The sequence below is a fragment of the Etheostoma spectabile genome, chromosome 4, assembly GCF_008692095.1.
Source record: "Etheostoma spectabile isolate EspeVRDwgs_2016 chromosome 4, UIUC_Espe_1.0, whole genome shotgun sequence".
Taxonomy (NCBI): domain Eukaryota; kingdom Metazoa; phylum Chordata; class Actinopteri; order Perciformes; family Percidae; genus Etheostoma; species Etheostoma spectabile.
The window spans coordinates 21804348-21827843 of record NC_045736.1 but is presented as its reverse complement, the minus strand read 5'-3'; the positions used below and the strand labels follow the sequence as shown (position 1 = coordinate 21827843).

The 23496-nt window shown below is 39.2% G+C and overlaps 4 protein-coding genes and 2 non-coding genes across 8 annotated transcripts; 4 read left to right on the top strand and 2 right to left on the bottom strand.

Moving 5' to 3' along the window:
- Nucleotides 1-751: 751 nt before the first annotated feature.
- gnl3 (G protein nucleolar 3) lies at nt 752-5846 on the top strand. 2 transcript variants are annotated; one of them, XM_032513516.1, is made up of 16 exons: nt 752-912; nt 1136-1194; nt 1362-1502; nt 1676-1795; nt 1889-1969; nt 2080-2215; nt 2356-2459; nt 3094-3244; nt 3461-3548; nt 3770-3947; nt 4058-4200; nt 4429-4565; nt 4764-4906; nt 5132-5198; nt 5285-5414; nt 5447-5846. In XM_032513516.1, the coding sequence occupies exons 1-15, from the start codon at nt 756-758 to the stop codon at nt 5383-5385; spliced, it is 1806 nt and encodes a 601-aa protein (XP_032369407.1). In that variant the 5' UTR covers nt 752-755; the 3' UTR covers nt 5386-5414; nt 5447-5846. The 2 variants fall into 2 exon arrangements, with proteins under 2 accessions (XP_032369407.1, XP_032369406.1); XM_032513515.1 differs by having other exon boundaries at nt 5285-5846.
- Nucleotides 2791-2922, top strand: LOC116688728 (small nucleolar RNA SNORA47). Its single transcript, XR_004331858.1, has one exon. It is a non-coding gene; the product is annotated as a small nucleolar RNA SNORA47 (small nucleolar RNA).
- LOC116688726 (small nucleolar RNA SNORD19) lies at nt 4256-4329 on the top strand. Its single transcript, XR_004331856.1, has one exon. It is a non-coding gene; the product is annotated as a small nucleolar RNA SNORD19 (small nucleolar RNA).
- Nucleotides 5847-7320: 1474 nt separating the features above from the next.
- glt8d1 (glycosyltransferase 8 domain containing 1) lies at nt 7321-11732 on the bottom strand. Of its 2 annotated transcripts, none has more exons than XM_032513517.1 (9): nt 11339-11732; nt 10990-11088; nt 10587-10797; nt 10331-10448; nt 10139-10223; nt 9818-9930; nt 9531-9697; nt 8768-8880; nt 7321-8188 (listed from the first exon to the last, which is right to left on the bottom strand). In XM_032513517.1, exons 1-9 carry the CDS (start codon nt 11352-11354, stop codon nt 8004-8006), a joined length of 1107 nt encoding a protein of 368 aa, XP_032369408.1. In that variant the 5' UTR covers nt 11355-11732; the 3' UTR covers nt 7321-8003. The 2 variants fall into 2 exon arrangements, with proteins under 2 accessions (XP_032369408.1, XP_032369409.1); XM_032513518.1 differs by having other exon boundaries at nt 11231-11731.
- A 720-nt stretch (nt 11733-12452) lies between these two features.
- spcs1 (signal peptidase complex subunit 1) lies at nt 12453-14814 on the top strand. The gene is made up of 4 exons (XM_032514016.1): nt 12453-12588; nt 14018-14077; nt 14198-14284; nt 14522-14814. Exons 1-4 carry the CDS (start codon nt 12553-12555, stop codon nt 14645-14647), a joined length of 309 nt encoding a protein of 102 aa, XP_032369907.1. The 5' UTR covers nt 12453-12552; the 3' UTR covers nt 14648-14814.
- A 95-nt stretch (nt 14815-14909) lies between these two features.
- nek4 (NIMA-related kinase 4) lies at nt 14910-23496 on the bottom strand. The gene is given in 18 exon segments (XM_032514015.1): nt 14910-15553; nt 16653-16786; nt 16871-17088; nt 17268-17356; nt 17775-17777; nt 18007-18116; nt 18381-18447; nt 18582-18746; nt 19225-19374; nt 19549-19599; nt 19694-19876; nt 19878-20375; nt 20834-20969; nt 21180-21334; nt 21649-21756; nt 21843-22040; nt 22139-22405; nt 23164-23496. Coding segments are annotated over 18 exon segments (2721 nt in total). The 5' UTR covers nt 23254-23496; the 3' UTR covers nt 14910-15454.

Sequence of the window (23496 nt, the reverse complement as noted above, 5' to 3'; positions counted from 1 at the left end):
TACCAGTTTAGGGGTCACATGAAAATGTTTGGGAACCATTGGTCTATACTGTGTGTGCATACATTCTGTAGATTATAATACACTGCATCATAGACTCATCGACACCAACATTGCAGTATACAAGAGGATTTTTTTTATAATAGTCTGCAACAAAAAATTGCAGTTACATCTCCAATCAGGTGCGTGATCAAAATTCAAAAGTATATTAAACACAGAAAAAGGTAAGTGCTATATTCAAAATCAAAACTGAACAACAAATTAAGTAATTGGAAACTGTTAATACCAATATATAGAAATATGGGACTATCATGATATGAATATCTAAGTACTGTAGCAGATACTTAGTATTAAAATATTATGATGAAAATGTGAAAATGCTAAATAATGTAGACTTGCAAAAATTAAAGTAATTTGTTTTTTTTGTATTTTACATCCTAACAAGTCAGGATGTATTCAAATTACTTTTTAACATTATTTTATCACCAATTAATTATTAAGTGATAAGGATGACATGACCTGGAGGACTAGCTTCCTTGCACTTGATTAAATGTTAAGTTAATTAAAAAAAAAAAAGAATTCAGCGAAGATGATATGATGAAATGTATTTGAGTTCTGAGAATAAAGAAAATAGAAAAAATCTGAACTAAAATGAATTTTTGTGTGAAAATCCTCTTCCGTAATTATTATTATTTTTTAAGAATATGTATATATACTGTATATAAACTGTCAACCTTAACTGTCTCTGCTCTCAACGGATGAGCATGAAGCACTCCAGCTCGGCAGGGGGCGAAACGTGCGCTGACAAAGGCGGAAATGACGAGTCCTCAGACTTGCTCACTCCTCCACGTGCTAGAGCATTACTGTGCAGTCACATTGGCAGGTTCGACCATATCTCCACGATGAAACGACCAAGTAAGTAAGCAACCGTTAACAAGGACGTTAGTTACATTAATATAGTGAGCTCCTCAAAAACCAAATGTTTAATGCTTTAATGTTCGGTTAATAAACTTAGGCAGAAAAAAATTAACTTAATCGCTGACAGCCACCATTATTCCGTCTGCTTTAGCTTCGTTTTTAGCAAACTATGCAACCATTGTCAGCATGTTTTAACGTTACTTTTATATTTTGTCCTTAGAGTTAAAGAAAGCAAGTAAGCGGCTCACATGTTCCAAACGCTATAAAATACAGAAAAAGGTAAGTGTCTGACTTTATCACCCATTACTATAAAGACCGTAGTTTAACTGTAGCATGATGAGGCCTGTGTGAGCGAGATGCGACTTTTTTTAATTTTGAACTCGTTAGGACAAATTGTAATGTCTATCTATAATAAAATGAGTTACATTTTTATGTTACGTGTTTAGGTCCGGGACCACACCAGAAAGCTACGAAAAGAGGCAAAGAAGAAAGGAGTTAGCAAACGAGTGAAGAAAGATCCCGGCGTGCCCAGCAGCGCTCCCTTCAAAGAGGAGGTCCTCCGCGAGGCAGAGCAGAGGAGGCTACAGGTTGGCATCAATACTCTAATAATGCGCGTTATCACAGCTGCTAACGCTATCTTTAATACATGCAGTGTCACTTTTCATTTGTTTTGGGGAAACGGGATTGTACAATGGTTTTGTGTCTTTGTGCATGTCTGATATACAGCTGTTATACTCATTGCATATTTTTTGTCTCACAGATTGAAGAAGAAAAGGAGAAAAAGAGACAGGCTAAAATATTGGAGCGAGCCCAAAAGAGGAAAAAGGAGAAAGAGGTCACAAGTAAAGAAACAGAACCCAAGGCCAAGAAAGCTCGGCAGGTAAAAGGCAACCACTAAAATAATCAGTTCAAAATTGTATCACTCTAATGTTGACTTACTTTTAATTTTTGGGGCGGGGTCTTGTTTCTATAGGATGATGTTGGAAAACGGCAAGAGAAACCGTTTGCCCCAGACAGGAACTCAAAACAGTATTTTTGCTCTGAATTAAATAAGGTAAAACTTCCCAGCATGTTCCACTGTAGAAAATGAATGACTTTAATTTGATCATCTTCAGTCTGATTTCCCTTTTTTTTTTTTTTTTTTTTTTTTTTTTACTTTTTCAGGTTATTGATGCATCTGATGTAGTAATAGAAGTCCTTGATGCTCGTGATCCACTGGGATCCAGGTGTCCACAGCTGGAGGAGGCTGTGCTGAAGAGGGAAGGCAACAAGAAACTGATTTTAGTTTTAAGCAAAATAGGTAAATGGGCATGAGTTGCTGTCATGTTAATTTATAGTCAAGTACACACACACACACACACACTCTCACTCTGATGAGCAGGGGTTTGTGGTCTGGTGTGAATTTCAAACAACTCTAAATGTTGATATTCTGTGTTATAGATCTGGTACCAAAGGAAAATGTGGAGAGGTGGATACAGTGCTTACAACTGGAGTTTCCAGTTGTGGCGTTCAAAGCATCAACACAGATCAAGGACAAAACAGTGGTAGGAGGTGCATTTTACAAACTGGGATAAAAAAACACATGTTTGCAGGGTATAATGCTTCATATAAACACTGTTGAACTCAGACAGATTTTATTGGTCGGAGACCCTCTATTTAGAAACCGGTCAGCGTTTGGATGCATTTACCAATCTTCGTCTCAACTACTAGCATTTGAGCTAAGGCTTCTAACCTCTTATTTTGACTAATGTTCACCATCCAGCTTTTTGCAATATAATTAGAAGTTCTTTTGTAAGAATTTAAATGAATTCCAATGCAAATGTGTGAGGGGGAGGGGGCAACTATCAATTACTTATTTTGTTTTATATCGTAATGTGGAGGACTGAGAAGGTTGAGCAGCTTGTGCTGTGCTGTTATAACTGGTTATAACCTCCAAGAGTAACACACAAACCACTCAATTGAGCATCTTTGTCATGAGCTCATTTGTAGTGTGTTTGTGAACAAAACACACATATACATATACACACTTTTTTTTTTTAAAGAAATATATACCAAGGAATGAATGCTGTGTTTAGACTGGGGGGGCTTTAGCCAATTAAAATGCTAACCAAAAAAGCCAGTGTGAATTTGAGTGGGTGCTTGAAAGTAGTTTTACTTGTATGGTTTTGTCTTCATCAGCGAGCCAGAAAGCGCACAATAGTGGCCTCTAATGAAGTCCTGGACCGATCCCGAGCGGCAGCCTGCTTCGGAAACAGTTGTCTAACTGAGCTCCTTGCAAGTTTTGCTGGTAACACACAGAGTGAAGCTTCACTCCGAGTGGGCGTAGTTGGTAAGCGCGGCTTTCTCCCTACATGAAACAGCATTCTTGTGACTTTGTGTTGCATCAACTGTAGATTTAGTCGTGTTGAGTTCTATGAGGACTTCAATTACTTAATTCTCTTATACAGCTGTGTGATAGATACTGTATTGGTTCTGATTGCGTTCATTTCTTTAAACTTGCTCAAAGTAGATAATCTGAATGTGCAATTATATATTTTACCACCAGGTTTTCCTAATGTGGGGAAAAGCAGTCTTGTCAACAGTATGAAGGGGATCCTTGCATGCAATGCTGGCATCAAGAGGGGCATCACAAAGTGAGTACTGGAAATAAGCCTACAACAATATCTCTAAACACCATTATAGCATTTTGTCTGGCATCAGTATCACAGTATTTATTTAGCACAATCATTACGCACATAACTGTGGGATTATGTTAAAATTCTAATTACCACATATTGCTTATGACCCTTTTTTTTTTTTTTTTTTTTTTTTGCTTATCCCAATAGTCAAATGTTACCTGTTCCCACTCCCTCAGATCCATGCAGGAGGTGCACATCTTGAAGAATGTGAAGCTTATAGACAGCCCAGGTGTGGTGGCGTCACCGTCCAACCCACCAGCCTCCATGGCTCTGAGGAGCCTGCAGGTGGAGGAGGGCCAGGAGAGTGTGCTGGAGGCTGTCAGGACTCTGCTCAAACAGTGTGACCACAGCCAGGTAGGACGACTTTCCTTCACAGGAGATTTGTTGAGTATTAAATGGATTTGGGTGTTCCCTTGTAAATGTTAAGTGATTTGTTTTCAGGTCATGTGTTCTCATGGTTTCAGATCATGCTTCAGTATAACGTCCCTGACTTCAGAAACTCTCTGGAGTTTTTAACCTTGTTCGCCAAAAAGCATGGATATCTGCAGAAAGGTGGAGTACCTAACACAGAGCAGGCAGCCACAGCTTTCCTTGCTGACTGGACAGGGTGAGTGTTTGAATTTTTAAAGGATTGGAAAGGGTGGGCAGCTGTATTGCGTTTGTGGAAATGAGGACAAAACACAAGTCTGGATTTCAATATGAAGACTTCTAATCCAACTCTGATCCCAACACTGTGCCAGGATAATTGCAAATAAGACAAATCATGAAGTAGAATAGGAGTGCTATGTCTTGCTTGATCTGACAGAAGTCTGTCTCTGGTTTGGTGTCTCCTTAGAGCCAAGATGAGCTACCATTGTAAGGCACCTGACAACCACAGCCTCCCCAGCTACATGTCTGATGCTGTTGTCGCTGAAATGCGTAATGGTTGGGATCTAAACAATTTGAAAACGGGCAACGAGGAAACTCTGAAAGGTACTGGTGTTAGAGGGAGACCAGGGCTCCAAAATACAAGCGCACTCAAGCACAGTCCGCTGTATCAACTGATTTTAATTTAATTGTGTGTAAAGCGCAACAAGGCCACTAATGAGCTTAAGACTTGTCAATGTACTGTAGCTACTGAAAGAACATTCTTTCACTTGTTTGTGTTGCTGAAAACTTCTTTATTTTTAGGTGTTAAATTCCCAAACCAGGCCAGCAGTGTAAGCTTCATCTCTAAAGGCCCAACTGCAGGCCTGCTGAGTGTCAACGACGTCTCTGAAGAAAAGCTTGGTGCTGCAGCCACTGAGAGAGAAGCAGAGCAGAAGGAGAATGAGGTAACTAGTTGTAACTAAAAAAAATAAAATAAAATAAAATACAGCTGCTTCAAATAATGCTAGCAGTCTGGTCGCCTGGAAATGAGGACAAAAAAATCAAGCCTTGATTTATTTATGAAGACTTCTAATCCAACTCTGATCCTGCTGGCTGGACCTTTCTTATTGAAATCACTCTGGGTATCTCCAAATGAGTTTAAATAGTTGAAACATCTGCTCTTCTTGCAGCCTGAACAAACTCCTAAGGAGGCAAAAGAAACGGAAGCACCAGAGAAACAACAGGTGCTACTCAAAAGTAAGTTCTGTTATAAAAATGTCCTTTTAATTTACTAAAATCTCCACCTATTTGGTCTTACCTTTTTACATCTCAACATCTTCCAGAAACACCGGGCCATGTGCAGTTTCAGTCTGTCCCCATCGACATCAGCCTCTCTGCAGCTACAACAAATGATACCTATGACTTCAACACAGATTTTAAATAAGCTTTGCTTTCGTTGTCTGGCAGACATGCAGACCTGGATTTGTCAACGTATACGATCGTGTTGATGTAAATAATCACTGTCAGGGTGCCTTTGACCACCTTGTGACAGGCAAGGTTGATTAAGAATCAGTTTGAAAGGCACTGCCTAGTTGAGGGGTGTAAGGCTTGTCAATTATATATGTGCGTTTACTTCAAACTTTGAATCTGAGACAGTAGGACAGTTTCCAGACAAGGACTTACTTTTGTCCTAGAAAACCTTTTTTTGTCTGGCTCAATTGAATTGTTGGTCTAGGACTAATCCTTGCTCTGATAATGAACTTAATCTGTTAAGTCATGTATATATCCAAATGTTGTCTGTGAATGATCTCCAGTTTTAAATGTCTAGAGGTCATTTGTGTTGATGCAGAAAACTGTATATAGATGATGTATTATAAATGTAATAAACCCTCTACAAAGCCTAAATCTGTTCTTACTGTATTTTTTCCCCTCAAAACCATTAAGTAACATCACACGGCGTGCAAGCACTTAATTGGAAGTCCCTTCGGATAAAAGCGTCAGCTAAATGACATGTAATGTAACAACACAACTCAGTTTAATGCCGTAGCAATCTTTAACCACATCTTTAAAGGCAGGGTTTGGTAACTATTTTCAGCTAACACATTTTAATATATTGTTTGAAATGGTCTTAATACCCCAACAGCAATAAATTATGGTCTCTTAAAAAAGAAGCGGAAAAAGATCCATCTTCAGCTGCTGTAATCCGGTTAAAATCTGACCGATCACTGCCCAAAAAGACTTTCCCATTGCTTTTAATATGACGAAAGACCTTTATCAGCATATACATTTTTTAAGATACATCACATCAACTTGCCAAACTTGGTTCTTAATTAGGCATAATGAAAGTGAGCAGACCCACAGGACTACTGGCTGAGCAGCAGGCTCACACGACGGTTCTCCCGAGTTCCTGCAGCTGTAATGACTATAACTCATTTGTTGTCTTATAATACATCCGAGAACCGTATTAAAGAGTATAACCTTTTTGGCCGTATGCTGTAAAGCATTGGCCAAAGTAACGTTATTGGTCTGTTCCCAAACAAACGGCTATCTGCTAGTAGCTAGCACACGTCTGTGGGTGGGGTGGCGCTCCGAGGGCAGGGGGGGGGGGTTGGACGGAGCCCTGAGATGCTGCTTTCTAATCTTGCTGGCTTTTACATTACCATTACTGGGTTTTATAATTTTACACCCCCTTTCATGAAGTATTCCAGAAAACAGTCTTGGAAATGGAAAACCTTCAAAATTAACCACTTTCATTCATTACAGATAATTGGAAAAATGACTTAAATGATAAAAATGTAACTTTTATTTCATGTACTATACAAAGGATGACATATTTACACCAGCAAGGCAAATGCTTTTCAATGTATAAAAATCCTGACAGAGGAGATATAAAGAATTGGTATACTGTGCAATTGCTGCAGAGGTGTAGTTTGCTTAGTGGTCTGTATATAAAGTGATAAAAAACAATTGAGCAGTTTTGTTAATTTATGGCAGTTATAACTGATAGTTAAGACAACTCAAAATGGCAGCACACCCTTAACTGTAGTTGCAAGGGTTAAACAATTCATTTGTGAAATTGCCATAGAGAATGATGGAATTATAGTGGAAGAGGGAGTTAAACAGCATTTTCTGTCCGTCTTCTTGTGATTGAAATGCTGCACTAAGCACGATCACTGTTAAAAAGGATCTGATAAATGTATGTGCAATAAAGTATACAACCTTTCCACAGGAAGTAATGAACTGAGGTAATGACATGAGACATCTGCATGATTACAATTCAGACTGCAGTCATAAAACTGAGGGGAACATGGTTGAAGACACCAGTTTATGGCTGAGGTAACTATTGTATTTCTTACTATTGTATTTTTGTATTTATTGTAATTCACTGTCTATAAATAAAGTAAATTAGTCGGTATTAAGCTGCATGTGTACATACCTATTTAAGCCATTATTACTTTGACAATGGCTTCAGTTGTAGATGGTTGTCTTGGCACGTTGCCACAAGGTATCTTATTATCATGGTGACTGGGATTGATGCAAACTTTTGACCGGTAGTGTATGTTCAGGAAAAGTGAAGCCAATTCGGTGGTTCCTTAAACCTGCATTCTATCTAATTTCCAGCAGGGGGAAATCAAACTGGATGCAAAAATCAGGTTTCAAAATACCAATATGGCAAAGGCCAAAATGCAAACTGCTGGCTTCAAAACAGCAGTCCACAAACCAATGGGTGACTTCACCGATGCTACATTTTATTATATTTGTCGTCTTTTCATGAAACACTGCTCTTATCATAGGGTGAAAAATGGTCTAGGACTCTAGTGAAAGTTTCAGGACTAAAGAAATGTGAAATATATGTGCGCTCTAAGAATAATAAGACGCACTGGTTATAGAAAAAAAGGTGCATGTTCAAGGGAAGGCAAGAGTACACAAGGTCCACCTGTTCTTAGGATGATAGGACCTGAAAGTGAAAAGGCCTTACTTAGTTCCTGAGATGCGAGCGAGGCGTAGTCCTGAATGGGATGGCCTAGCTGCTCGAAAGCTTACTAAAACCAACTTTTCAGTCTAGTTGTCGCCTGCATGTTTTCGCACGGGATGAAATTTTCCTGTGGGGTCTGGAATGAACCACTTGTCCCACACGTCTGAAAAGGAGGATGTTCTCCCCCAGGGCTTGTAGTGTCCATTCCAGTGGAGGAGTTTGGCAGCTTTCACAAATTGGGGAGAGTAGCGGTTTCCAGCCCCTGTCATGCCTAAAAAACAAGGTTTGGCCATCATATGATAATGTCCACTGTAATTTGTGTCAAAAATAATAAAATCATTATAAACGTTTAACCTGAAAAGTTAATTAAAAAAGTTAATTATATAATGATATAATTAAACTGGCTATATGCTTTTACAACAGGAAACTGCCTAAAAAATAAAAAAAAAACTTACCAAACATGCAGAAGTAGCTTTTAGTTTTTTGCACCACATGAACTTCCTGAACACTTACGATCTGCCCCAACCCTGTTTTCTTTTAAAGCAAGACTTAAAACATTTCTGTACGACATTGCTTTTTCTGAGGCTATTTAGAGATGGCCATTTCAGATTTGAAAGTTTTTTTAAATATACTGTTTGTTTGCTTTGTTTTTGATTGTTGAATTGTATGGTGTATTTGCTCCTCTGTATATGTATGCTTATGTAAAGCACTTTGAATTTTGTTTTGTGTATGATCTGTGCTATATAAATAAATTGCCCTGCCTTAAAATCAGTTTGATATACAGCCAATGTTTTTTTGACAAAAGCTCTTAATGTACTCAAGTTTCCCATCATAACTAATCCAAACTTACCGAGGTGCCTGACATGCCACATGGGGTCGATCGTGGAGTGACGTTTGTAGAAAACAATGAGGAGTGGGGGGGTGGTGATGCTTTCTGCCAGTGTCTTACTGTACAGATCCTCCCTGGGGAAACCAACACATTCATCTTAATACGAACTAAAAAGTCCACTACAATGTGTGTACAATTAAAGCTACAGTAGTCATATTTACTCAAACTGTCACTATATCCTGACAGTAGTACACAAGAAAGTTCCTCTGCCTCCTCCTAATGTTCCTAATGGCATTAGCAAGATTCCACGCCTGAAGGAAAACCATTCAGAGCCGAGAAATCTCTAACACAGTGCCAATCCCTGTCTGTGAACTCAGTTCAAACTGTCTAACTAGGCAGAGTTGATCAAATATGAATCAATATTCTGTTACTGCATTTGCATTTGGCATATGGACTGGCTGAGGCACCTTTTAAATAGTGTGCAGACTTTGCCTGCTTGGCTCACCAGTGACTGACACTGGGTTAGAGACTCCTGGGCTCTGATCAGTGGTTTCCTTTAGGCGCTGTAGAATCTTGCAAATGCCATTAGGGAGCAAGAGGAGGCAGAGGAACATGATTGAGTCAGTTCAGTAACAAGTGACAGTTTCAGCTAATATGATAATATAAAAGTTACCAACTGTAGCTTTAATGACAAAAATCCAGATTTTTGCCTTCAGTTTGTCTATATTTGACATAAGAGACTGCCTAATATTCACCCATCTTTTTACCGCTGTGAGTTACGTACTGTGTGTTAAGTTCCATCCAGTTCTCCAGCTGCCGGGTGATGTTCTGGTTCCTCCACTCCGTCAGGTTGGCAAGGATGACCCCGGGGTTGAAGGAGCATGTGTTGGCCCTCATCCCCAGCTTCTTGATAGCGTCCTTCTTGAAGTCCAGAAAGCCTATGTAGTTATTCTATTAGAGAGGATTCATTATTAAATTAAATGTCAGCATATTCACATAGAAACATTCCATATTATGATACTCTTAATTTTTTTTTACCTAACTGAAAAAGTCATCCAAGAGATGGCCCACCTGATTTCCAGCCCCTCGAATGATGCCCTTAGCAGATGCTGAATCACAGTCATCAGAAAAGGCGGCTGCGTGTCCTGGTTTGAGATTGGTTTCATAAAGCTCCTGAATGTCCCCTAATATCCAACAGAATAGACAAAATCCCTTCATAAATACCCTCCCAGAGCACAATTTTATCTTACAGTTATAACACGTATAGTTCTGAGAGTTAATGAGTTCATTAGGTGCACGAAAAACTAATTTTCTGCGTGACAAGTAGCAGAAAAATAGTCTTTGTTAAGTTCATGGCCAAGGGAATTTTCTTACTTTAAGGTGGTGTCTTACCTTGTACAATGACATCGTCATCCAAATAGATGGCTTTCTCTGCCTTGGGTATGTATAATGGTAGATAAAACCTAGCAAAAGTTAACTGGAAAAAAATGTAAAACAAAGAGCTGAACATTAAAAAAAACAAAAAAAAAACAATAAAAATGAATATGTCTTCTGGGACAGTGTGAAAACATGTGGTTGTCTTACTGGTTTGGCAGCTTCCAGTGTCTGAGGATCTTTAGATATCTTCCTATTAAGGAGCTCAGGCTTGAAAATAACTATTTTATATTTGACATTTTTAAGCCGTGTCTTACTAAGCCACACACTGTTGGTAAAACAAGGAGGAAAAGGTTGTGTGAGACAATTGACATTTCGCAAATTCCTCTTAGCTAACCTAAAGACAAACCAAGGCAATATAATGGTATGCATAATGTAGCAAGACAGGCATGCTCCATCATCTTACTTTAGGTGATCCACCGTGTCATTCAGGGTCACTATGGTGAAGACGACATTGGCTTTACTGTTCTGGTAGACGCTGTTCATGGCAGCAACCACAGCTCCGAGTCTTTCCACAGCAGCAGTGATGAGGACAGGGATCTCCTCTCCTTTCCTCACCGACTCTTCTCTGCGCTCCGGAGACAACTCGGATTCAAAGGGAAGAATCATCCCAGCATCTGGATAAAGCCATATTTAGGATTTAAATCATTTCTTCTATAGTTTCATTTTAATGCACTGAATTTGTCTGATTAGGTGTTCACAACATCATACACACATGCATTTGATAATCTGAGGAAAAAGTGTATACCGTGTGTAGGTAAAGAGCAGCTGACACACAGAGTACTTACCCAGCACAAAGATAGACATACCTGGGTTTTCCTTGTGTAAAATGTCACTAAGGTTAAGGAGATTTCGTTGAATTATGATCAGGAAGGCCACAGCCAGCAGCAAGAGGATGACCACGTTTACTGAAGGACACAATGAAGAGCTCATTTTAATGATAGATACACAGGCCATCAGTGACAGTGTGGGAACTGTGAAAGCCACAACTCTGTTGATAGGTAATGTTAAATGTGAATGGCGACCAGTCTGCCTCAGTAGTAGTCTTACCAGTATCTATTTAGTTTTCCATTCTCACTGTAACGTTTTATCTAGACTACATACATGCTCCCTTCCATAGATATAAAAAATATCTATGCTTCCTTCAGACTGGCTCACCTCTCCTCATTGTCATGACAACGGTCTCATCAGTTCCTCCGCCTTATTAAAAAATAATAAAAACAAGTAAAAATGTCGGGGTTGATCTGAGTGCAGCCCAATATGTATTAGCTGGCTCCTCCAGTAGCTAATGAGGACTGAGGTGAACCCGGATTGCTGCTGCACCGCTGCGTGGCGACCGCATACACACAACGGGGCCGTAAGCAAACTAGTGGCTTTTAACTATGTTAATATGCCTATATTTAAAATATATACAGCGCAGGTGAAGTTAGCTCTTCAAAGAAATAAGATAGCACAACAAAAGTAATTTACGCTAAAAAAACCAAACTGCCAACTCAACATCAACAACTTTATCCGCCATCACAATTGCACGTAGTAATAGATGCCAATGCGTTTGCCTGATTGTAAAATTAGGCTAGCTTGCTGTTTTCTGTAAATAAAAATAATTTTAGGTTTAATTTAGTATGGATATGTGATTTAATGACTATAGATACGAGGTCAAAATTTTATGCTTAAACTATGATGGCCAAAAGTCGCTAGACATATTGACGGGCAGTCATTTAAGCAGGCAAAGCTTTCTACTAAAACCCATAGATTTTGACACCTTACCAAATATGTCAACAACATGGAGCACGTTGCCCAATCCTGACTAGAGATATGTGACCTAGCTTTTTATATATAGAAATAGAATTTCAAATCGATTTCCATCGGTCTATGTGAAGTGTATCTAACAAAATTAGTCCTTAATTGCCTTCTTATTTTTAAGATCTCTAATAGAGTAGCAATATTGATGCCATTTTTGACAAAAAATGTCCCAAAATTGGTTTGGAGTCCGCCCATTTCTGACTGTGGAATGTTTCTAATAATAACATTAACTGCACAAAAAAAGACATCTTTTCCAACCTCATTTGCCCAATTTTTCTTCTTATAAAATGGAAGAATATCAAATATTATGGTGTATATATATATGCAGTGATAAAACAAATGGCATATTGTTTCTTCATCTAGTTCACAGAAAGTGAAAGAATATTGAATATCTCTAATGTCTTTTTTTGTATTTTTTTTTTCCGCACTAGCCGAATATGAGCCGAATGGGTCCTTAACAACATGACGTATCTTTTTGAAACCGGAAACGAACCTGCTTCTGTTTGCACGGCTTGTTCCCGTTTGAACCAAATTCTGTCCGTGTATGCTTGTTCACTTAAAGTAGAAAAATGCTGTCTATATTCAAGTCCATTCCCTCGCACATGGTAAGAGATGATTAGCTTATTTGATGGGGAGCTGCATAGTTATGCTAGCTACTCATTCATGCTTTCTATCAAGCTTACCAGCTAGTGCAGTGGTTAAAGTTTGTAACAGCTGCTAGCTAACGTTATGATGATGGCGTTAGTTACCCAAACATCCAATGTTTCTGAATTTCTTTCGACGGAGTGACATATCAAAGACGAAGTTAACCTGCTGTCAGTTTTCGGCTGATATTTTGCTCCGTATGTGACTGGACTTACTTAGCTAGCTAGCTACATTTAAAGTTGTTTAGTGCCGTTAGCTTTTAACTTTAACGTTAGCATCGCCAGTAACAACATTACGTTTATTTTCCGTTACTCTAGCTTTATTTAACATGCTAAAATGCTGCCTTGTCACTCAATACCAAATTCTCATTAGTCTCATCATCTTTAGTGAGCCAATAAGAATGCACTATGCTTATACCAAGATCTACAATGATTCGCTGTCTAAACGTTGTAGATTGCAGGTATGTTATGCACATAGACGGGGCTCGTGTGTGTGTGTTGTATTTTGATTTGACTACAGTGTGTCACATATGGTGTTAAGGAGCTGGGGGGGGGGTATTTGTAATGTAATTTTATTTTTGTTGAAATGGATTTTATAAAATTGGTTGGTCACTGAAGGAGCTGCTTAGTGCTATCCTTAAATCCCTAAAGCTCATTGTGGGACTGGCTCTAGGGGCTGTAATTCTGCACCAAGGCTGATTTTTGGAAAAAAAGACTTCAGATATGGTATTAGGGGACCACTAAGGTCTACATAAAGGCTTCCAAAGCAGGGGATTCTTTAGGGGTGTGGCTACACGCCAACCTGTTAATCAGGACAGAGGCTTAGCAATGCTAACCATGGCACGGATTACATTAAAATAGCCACAAAGTGTTTTCACTTCATCAAAGTTAATGGGAACAGGTGGTTGCCTAAAATGTCTTGTTCAGCGTTATGCCAACCAAGCTATCTAGCTACTACTAGTGTTAGCTGGTAACTAAGGTAAAGCTGGTAAATCTACACTGGAGGACTAATTTCAAAAGGTTGAAAATCAGCAACTTTCCCCCTTTAGTGTTTAACTTAGTGCAGCGCCATAAACACCAAAAACAAGATGGCAACGCCTACATTGCCGAACTTGAGGCTTCTAAAGGGCAGTCCACAAACCACGGGTGACGTCACGGATGCTACGTCCACTATTTGTAGTCTATGGGTGGGGCATGTTATCCATCATTCCCCTTTCTCCCACTACCTCCACTGGTTCGAGGGGGTATCCCAGGACAGAGCTGGCCTTCTTAACCTGCTGAGAGTCCCTTCCTCTCAGCGGTCGAAATGCTGCTGCCCCAGCAGACCACTACACAGAAGAGTACTTATTAACATTGCCTAAATGATGTTTCCCCATCCCTTGTGTTGCAGGATTATAAGGGCCAGAAACTGGCTGAACAGATTTTCCAAGGAATAATACTCGTCTCAGCGGTAACTAACCATGCCACATGCAAACTAGAAATTCAAACATCCCACTAGAAGAGTGCCAATGTATTTTTATTTTTTAACCTTTTTTCATGTACACTGATGTTATTTGTATCATCTTTCCAGGTGATTGGATTTGTGTATGGTCTGATCATTGAACAGTTTGGTTGGACAGTGTACATCGTCTTGGTTGGTTTTGCTGTGTCCTGTGTGGTAAGTTGTTTCGATCTTCTGTGTGCTTTGTGTGGAAGGAACGATCTGTTGTGCACCCACGATAATTAACTTTTGTCATTGTTCTGTTATCTCAAGACAACTCAATAAACTAGGACAATACAACATTTTTGCACATTGTAAGCCGTCTTGTGGTTGTATACCATGTAAATACCTTTTCTGGGGGGGGGGGCTATAAACAGCCAAAATTAATCATTTCTTCTTTGTCCTTGGCTGTAGTTGACGCTGCCTCCATGGCCTATGTACAGAAAGAATCCTCTGCCCTGGCAGCCGGTTATACCAGAGACCAGCGGGGAGTCCAGCCAAAAACCTCAGGAAACTCTCAAGAAGAAGAAGCATAAATAACTCAATACTGTCTCTGCCTGGCTGTTAATACATCCTTTATTTTGGAAACTTCCCAACATCTTACAGTTCACATTTTAAGTATTGTGGAAGAAAATTTTGTTTCAGTTTGTCAGTCATTAATGAAATAATCGTGTCCAAATAATAAACATCAGATTCTGTTTTATAAAGTGGATGTTTCATCTGTAGTTTTAATTTTCTGCAGGTTTGTGTTATTGTGGTGCTCAACATGTTGAAAATAGGTGTAATAAAAACACATTTGATTTATTAGAAAAGATTCAAAGGTTAATATCTACAATGCACCTATATAATATTATTAAAAATAACAGTGAAATCTAGTTTCTTCAAAGACAATTGAAATTCTAGTCTGCATTATAAACAAATGAGTACCAACTACAAAAAGAAGAGTGCTTTAACATGACTCATTTCTTTGCATAGACATCATGAAAATAACAGGAATAATTACAAATTCTGTGTTTGAAGAATGTTTAAAAAAAAAAAAAAACTTTACAGTCATTAACATATCATTGCTTGCACAAGAGCAGTAACATGGCAATTCCATGACAAAACCTGCAAGCATCAATGATTTGCATGCAAGAATGTGTCAATGCCACGCAAGCAGGTTGGTGTTTTGGCAGGAAACAATTTCATTTTCATGAACAATATTGACTTTATACAAGTTTCTACTTGGAAGCTGAAACATTTCTCCCAAAGACAAACGTTTCCTGTTGGAGATCTGTTGCCTCTTCCTACATGTGGTGTCATGGAAATGCAAATGTTTGCTCCCTCGCAGTAAGTACAGCATTTTCTCTAAACCTTGATGGCAATATCCTCAAAGAATTTCAGCTGCCTCACCATCACAGCATAAGCTTTGTACTTCTCCTCCCCCATCTGGTCCCGGAGGCAAAGCTGCAGTGAGAAAAAGGGATTCCAGCTGATCATTTTGGAAACAGGACAGTGGAACTACCTTGAGTTCTGTACACACTGCGTTTTGAACTTCGCAGACAAACTGATTACATCAGAGGTGTGATATGGACAGAATAACAGAATTTGAAAGTTAACTTTGACAGAAATTCATTTTGATAAGTCTTTTATTTCATATTTCTCTGTAGTAGTGTCCTAAAATATTATAACTTTCATGCTTATTATATATTCATATCTTGCTTGTCATATATCCTTACATGCTTATTATATTTTATAATCTTATATGCACATTTAACCAACTGTGTTTCTAACTAACTTTGTTTCTTTAAGCTGTTGCCCCATGTCTTAGGTTCGAGGTCAGTCAAAGTACACGTCGCCTAGCGACCTGCACTCTGCCCTGGTTGTATTAGTGTAGGCATAAACCAAATAACAGATGTCACCTAGTATCAACAACTGTGAATCTTTGTGTGTGAGTGTGTTTCAATAAACAGACTGTGCCACAGAGATTTTCAAGGAGTTCCCCGGGAGTGATGCTGCAGATAGGTCGCTCTCGCGCGGTGCTTCCCTCTTGCTGCAACAGTCTATTAACTGCATATTTGCCCTCTGAGTCTCGTTTCTTTGCTTGACCATTTTTATTTAGTAAGTTAAAGTGTTATAAACCTGACAAACTTATTTTGAACTTAGAAGCAAGTATAACTTATTTAACTTGTAGCCCCATTTATTCGTGGATGTCAGAACTCTAAACATCAAGAAAACATTTAATTAATGCATTGACCTAACCAACGCATTAGAAAATCCTTAAGTTTGGTCTGTATATAACTACTTCCTACTTGTACATTGGGCTTTCATCTTTATGAATGACGTTACCCTTTCTTGTAGAGAAATGTGTTTTACTGAAGGAAACCATAAAATCCCTGAGCATTTGCAAAACGTGCACAAATGAACAAACCAACAAACACATTGCCTCAGCTCCTATTTAGTAGCTCCTCCTGAACACTTAATGTCACATTTTCAGTTAAACCATGAGTACAGTCTATATAACTTGGCATGTGTTGTTTTTTTGTTTTTTTAATTAAAATCATACTTCTCGTTTGGTGTCATCCTCCACCTCCATGATTTCCAGGACTCTGTCCAGCAGCTTGACCCCGAGGCCCTTCACCACATCTGTCCTCAGATGCTCTATGGCTCGCCTTATTTTGGCGGGACCAGATGTGGAGCCTTTTTGAGAAAAAAGCTGGTTAAAACACAAGGAAGCTCTAGGATGGCGGACCAATGATAATAGAATTTGATCAATTATCTAACCGATTGGTATTTCGCCAAGTGACAAGTTTTCTGCTTCCCCTCGACCCTTTCCATGAAGCACCAGGGTGTCTCTGTACTTTCTGTTCAGTTTAAATTCTGGCAATGCAGTAGAGCCGAATCTGCCTTTGTCCACCTCGCTCATACCATCTCCATTATCCATTGTCAAAGTTTGGGTCATCATGTGGACTAAATCCTGCATGTCACTGGATTCAGTCTTCCTGCAGACGACCCATAAATCATGGATTATACAGCAAATTGTATTCAACCAATGTGAAACAGCAAATACGTTGACACAGACTGTCTAGAGCTAATAATACGAAAGCAAAGCAATATGGTGACTACTTTCGAGTTGAGGTGAGCTGCACTTGTTATTTTCTCCTGTGGTGTCTGCTCTCACCTTTCCCTGCAGTCTCCCTCCGAACGTTCTGTGGAACTTGTGGATGAGCTGCACTCGTCTTCATCTGACCTTTGCTCCTGCAACTTATCCTGTTGTGATGAAACAGTCCACATTTATGGCCAACATTTTCACATACAAAAATGTATACATTCATACGTACAGAAGTATCCACCCCCCCTTGGCATTTTTCAAGGTTACCAAGTTAATTGGTTGCACTAGAGCTTTCTATGGGCTTCATAACAAAAGGGGGTAAATACATACGCACATGCCAATTTTCAATTTTATTTTTTTAAAAAATAGTTTTATGTATATATTTTTCTCATTTCACTTCACCAACTTAGACTATTGTGTTCTGATCCATCACATAAAACTCAGATTAAAAAACATTGAACTAAATGCTGTAATGTAACCAAATGGGTAAAAAGCCAAGGGGGGGTGAATACTTTTGCATGGCACTGGTGTGTGTGTGTGTGTGTGTGTGTGTGTGTGTGTCTAATGTACTTGCACTTGCTGCTTGTCTGGACTTTGCACCTTCAGGGTTGAAAGCACTTAATTGGAAGTCGCTTTGGATAAAAGCGTCAGCTAAATGACATGTAATGTAATGCAACTTCTGTTTTAAATTTACTGTAAAACCATCATATTAGACTCTACCCTTTTTGTCGTACCAGTAGATATTCAAAAAGTGCAGTATCCTTTGTATGAAGTACAACTGAATGTCACAGTGATAGGGTGTTGGTACCTTGCAGTCGGTCCAAGTGATAGAATCTGAAACAGATCTGGTATAGGGAGCATTGTAGTGCTCGTCCTTAGTGGAGCTGACATTATAAGATGCCCTTCTTACACTAACACCTGTGGAAAGAGCAGGAAAGTATTCAAGACCAAAAAAGTCAACTACTACAAACTATTCTTGTTTTGGTTTTATAGAGCTGCAATGCACAGAATATGTTAGCTAAAATGTGCATGTATGTTTGTTATTAAGTGTATATAAGTGTATCTAAGTATGTGCATTTTCTATGTTTACAGTTTTGTTTTTTCATTACTTTATTTAAGCCTCCTATAACTTTAGTTTTTTTTTGTTATTGGTCCAACTGTAAAGAAAAAAACAGTATGTACCTGGTTTGCTGGCACTCTCCTGGGACTGCCTCAGTCTTCTTCTCTCTCTGGCAGACAGAGGACGATCCTGAAAAAAAAATTGAGCCACGATTTTTGTCATTGATAAACGGCATCTGCTGATTTATATATTGTATTGTATTATATTCACATCTTTGCAGTAATGTGGCTGTATGCAGTGCGTGAGTGGAGGGGCACTTTCACCTGTGGCAGCGCTAAGAATCCATCCTTAGAAGAACTAACTGATGTGGAGGTTGCAGCTTCACTCGCCTTTTTGGCCTCTGTGCACCTCCGACTCCTCTTCCTCCCTCCCACAGCTATGCCTTCAACAGGAGGAAGAGGTAAAGGTCTAGGAGCAGCCACCTTGGACTAACAGAAGACAAAAAAAGATAAATGAAAATTAAGATATTACAAAAAAAAAGATTACTTTAATCAATCTCACTGACTGTTGATCATTTTGGTATTCTCAAGTCTCACATTTGTTACATATACTGGTTGGTTATAGTAGTACAAAAACATTTCCTTATTATAGAGGATAATTCCAACTATCATATCTTGACTTGAACTCAGCATAAATTGTGTTCCTTTACAAATGCAATATGATGGTAGGTTTGAGGAAAATCAGCAGATTCAACAGCAGTGGAAAAAAGGCAGATTGATTTTTCTTTTGGGGGGGGAACTTCTTTCTCTCACGTTTCCCACAAGGCACTAGTATTTAGGCTCAATTGAATCCTGTAACTGAACAGATTTTTACTTTTTTTTAATTTTAGCTCAAAGCCCACCAATTCTTGCACGTCAAGATCCAAAGTTTTATATACCTAACATAAGCTCATGTATTTATTTCTACCTTGTCCTGATCCCCATGTGTCCGTCCTATGTCCCTCTCAGTGTCCTGCTGGGATTTAGATGGTTCTGATGAGAAGTGAAGGGGACTTTGGCATGGAGTGATCATGCCCAGTTTACTGGCTGGTAAGGGAGATTCCTCCCGAACTGGCTCCTGAACAGAACACAATTATACTTTTTCCACGATGGCAAAAATCTTCCGACTACACAAGAAAAACTTCCTGAACTTTGTGCCATTGGAGGTTATCAGTGTTACACACTCAGCAAGGCTTATGGGCTTTATCCTGGCAAAAGGTCATAGAATGAGTACAATATTTGTAATGCTCACCAGTGGTGAGGGGAAGGTCTCTAACAGCTTTTCAGTAGATTCAAGGCTTTCCTACACAGACATATTTTGACACACGTTTTAATATAAACAAGGATACTTCATCAGAAAACAACAGAAATACAGCTCTATAACTAAGAACACTTACCTGGATAGCTGAGGTATGATGTTGTGTTGGAGCTCCCTTGAGAAGGACAACAGTGTCACTTTTATCATCCATATTCACTTCCTCAACTATTTCAATACTTTCCGTATTGCATTTGAGTGCAGATCTCCTCTCAAGGATAGAAAAAGCCCCCCCTTTCTCCAGCTTCGGGTTCTGCATGCCAGTCCTCTTTGAGTAACTCCATGGTATCATCCTTATCATCCACATCTGACATCTGTTTCTCCCCACAGACAGAAAATGTATCCCCAGGGTTTGGTGTGGCCTGTGGATGAATGTCTACCAATCCATTGAATGACATCCTCTCGTCTGCTCCCCGACTGCCAACACGTGATACAGACTTCAGAGGGGGCTTCACAGGGGAAGGAGGGGGAGAAGAATCTGATTTCCTGATTCCCTTAACGTCTTTGTACACACTGTGAGTCACACGTTCATTACATGCACGGTGGTGTGAAACAACTGCCTGCGGCCCCTGCACCTGTCTCTTCACACACTCCTCATCCTCCTGTAGTTGGAGATCAATATTAATGTTGCTGATGGTTGCCAGGGATGCGATGCTGGATTTGAGAGCATCAGGTGAGGAGGATTCGGGCGACCGAGGTGTTTGGACTGTAGTGCAGTCTGCAACGCTGTTTTGAACTTCATGTTGTTGTGATTTCTCTTCTTTCTGAGGATAAAGAGAAAAAAACATAATAAACACAGGATTCCCTGCCTGACATCCAAAGTGAAGAAGCTTGGCTAAACAGCTTTAACTATCCATGTTAATGGAGCAATCCGGTATTTGACATCTCACTACTTTGATGGCCAGGATAAATCCACATACACAGTAAATATAAACCAATGGAACTTATTCAGGACTGAATTGTTAGCATTAATTATAACCAAAATTGTTCAGGTTAAGCCAATGCGTTACCGTCCATGACAGCCATCACAGGCAAACCATAAAGGAGCATTTCATTTCAACAACTAGCATGACTAAGTTGGCAAAATAAAATGCAGTAAAACATGGCCATAGCATAATGCAAAACTGGGAGACTTAAAAACTGTGGGAATATTCTAAAATAGTATAGTATTATTATACAGTTATCTGTGTTAAATCAGCCTTGCTATTCTCCAGTCACTCACCCGTTTCACCCTGGCTAGAGATTCAGGATGGTGACTCCGATCAGGTTTTGTCAGATATGACACCACAGGCGATCCACTGTTGGCCCTACAATCACCACTGCCAGCCACAGCTTTCTTTCTTGACTTGGCTGTTTTTCTGGTAAGAACCAAAGCAAACATAAAAATTTAAGATATATTACATAAAGATGTATCATTCTACTTTATGCTGGAAGCTCACTGTTACAGAGCAACATCAAAAGGAGGGATAAATGAATATCTGACAGTAGAAATAAATGAAATTTGCACAAAACAAATAGCTTTAAAGAAATAAGAAACAGCAAGGTGTTTTGCTGTCAGTGCCACCTACTCTTTAGTGGCCTCAAGGAACATGGCAATTTGTCGTTTAATGTACGGCTGCCTGAGGATAAGTTTGACATCAGGCCTGTCTTCAGGTCTTTTACACAGCATGCTCCTGATCAGTTCTCCCAGCTGGGGATCATACCTACTGGGCATCTGTGGCAGCTGATAAGAAAACCAAGGAAAATGTTATAAAGCATTGTGAAACTATTTGTGCCATAAATTATATTTCTAGAATCAGAAAATAATATACTATAATAACTAGAAGAGAATCAAATGTTAAACTCCTAATCAAGATGGCTAAAGTTACTAATCGATAACAACATTTTTTTACATGGGACAAGGACAAGACTCTTGCAAATTCAAAACAATGTCCCAGGACTATATACTATAATATGTGTGTGTTTACAAAAAGATGATTGCCATTCAAACTTGAACTGAACAGAATATCAAAATATATGTAAAAATATGAAACCAACCTTTCCTTCTACAATGCGATAAACCAGTGAGTTCATGTCCTTGGCATTGAAGGCATGTTTCAGTGTGGACATTTCATACACACAGCAACCCAGGGCCCATACATCTGACTAGGAAAAAATAATATCCAATTGTAAAGCAGTTCCTATGACAATTCATGAATAAACTACAGAAGAAGAGCAAACAACCATATTACCTTGTGGTTATAGGGTTTATTAGAAAAGAGCTCTGGACTCATATAGTAAGGGGTCCCTATCAGTGTGCTGGCCATATCATTCTGGTTCTCCAATACTCTTGCGATGCCAAGGTCCCCAACTTTGATGATGTTGGTCTTGGTCAAAAAGATGTTCTGCGTTTTGAGGTCCCGGTGAAGAATGTTCCTCTCATGCAGGTACTGCAAAGAAATCACAACAGTGACTTCAGATGTCCTCTACTCATATAAAGATGTTAAATTATGTCTGACCTTGCATGGCTTTTACTTCCAATCAATACCTGGAGTGCCATGGCTATCTGGACAAACCATTCCACCACCTGCCTCTCTGGTAAGAGTTCACCCTTTTGCTGTTTGAGTCGATGATAAAGGTCACCACCTTCACAGAAACCCATCACAATGTACAGCTGGCAGTCATCTCCTTCCCAAGACTCCCTGTATGTCACAATGTTAGGATGTCGCAACTGGGACAGAAGCTGCGCCTCCTGCTCTGCAGAACGCCTTTCCCGCTTGGAGGAGGTGGTTAAATTCAGCTTCTTAATAACATACTGAATAAAAAATGAAAAATTCAGTTACTCTCCGTGAATTGGAAACTATTGAAACTATACAGTATTTGTCCTTCTATAATAGTGAACATGAACAAATTGAGAAACCAAAACATGTAAAGTCACCATTAGATGAAGAAAGTGAAGCATTTCCAACCACATTTGCAATGAAATGAACGCAGTTTTAGTTCACATAACCCAACAAACCCTGGAAATGGCAGTGATCCACATATGAGGCCATGCACTTTGTTGTTTTAGTTATGGCTTATGTTCAAACGACAAAACTTGCTTTAAATGAGGGGATAACACTCAGCATTACATTTAAATGGGTTAAAATAAATTGTCCCCGTTGTCTCAAACCCTTCAAGGACTCTTTAGGGACCACTACAGACAGGAAACATTTTTTTATCAGCTGCCAAACTGAGTGATATTGCCCTGTAAGTAATAAAATACATTATCTTTACCAACATAGACGTTGTTTTGTCATGTAGCCTACTCCAGCGCACTGCATGTGTTTACATTATGTGCTGCTCCACATATCTTAAATATAACAATTTAAAAGAGTGTAAACGAATCTGTGATGTGATAACGTTACTTAAGCTAACTTTGAGCTAACGTTGGTTAAAGCTGACTGGCTCATTATAGCGGCAAGCCTGGTGATTATAACATGTCAAACAACTAGCTAGCTAGCTACACTTGTTAAAGCTACGTAACGTTGCTTTTTTGAACTGTTGTGGGCTGTACTGAATTTCATTTCTCACCTGTTTTCGGTCTGTTTTGTGTTTCACCAAGTTCACCTCCCCATAGCTCCCTTTCCCAACGACTCTGATGAAAATATAACTATTCATCATTCTTCAAAACGCTGCATAACGCGACCTGAAACGCTGATGACGCTACACGACATTCAGGGCAAGATTAACAGTTTTATTCGTCCCATACTCCAGCTGCAGAGACGAGAATAGCATGCAATCTGTTTGGAAAACTTCGCACGAGCTCACAGTGCCAGCGATGAGATTTTGAAAACGCAGGAAATCAGCAGCAGTCGATAGTTTTTCGTCACTAGGCAACTGGCGAAGACGGTGAGAAGGTCCAGC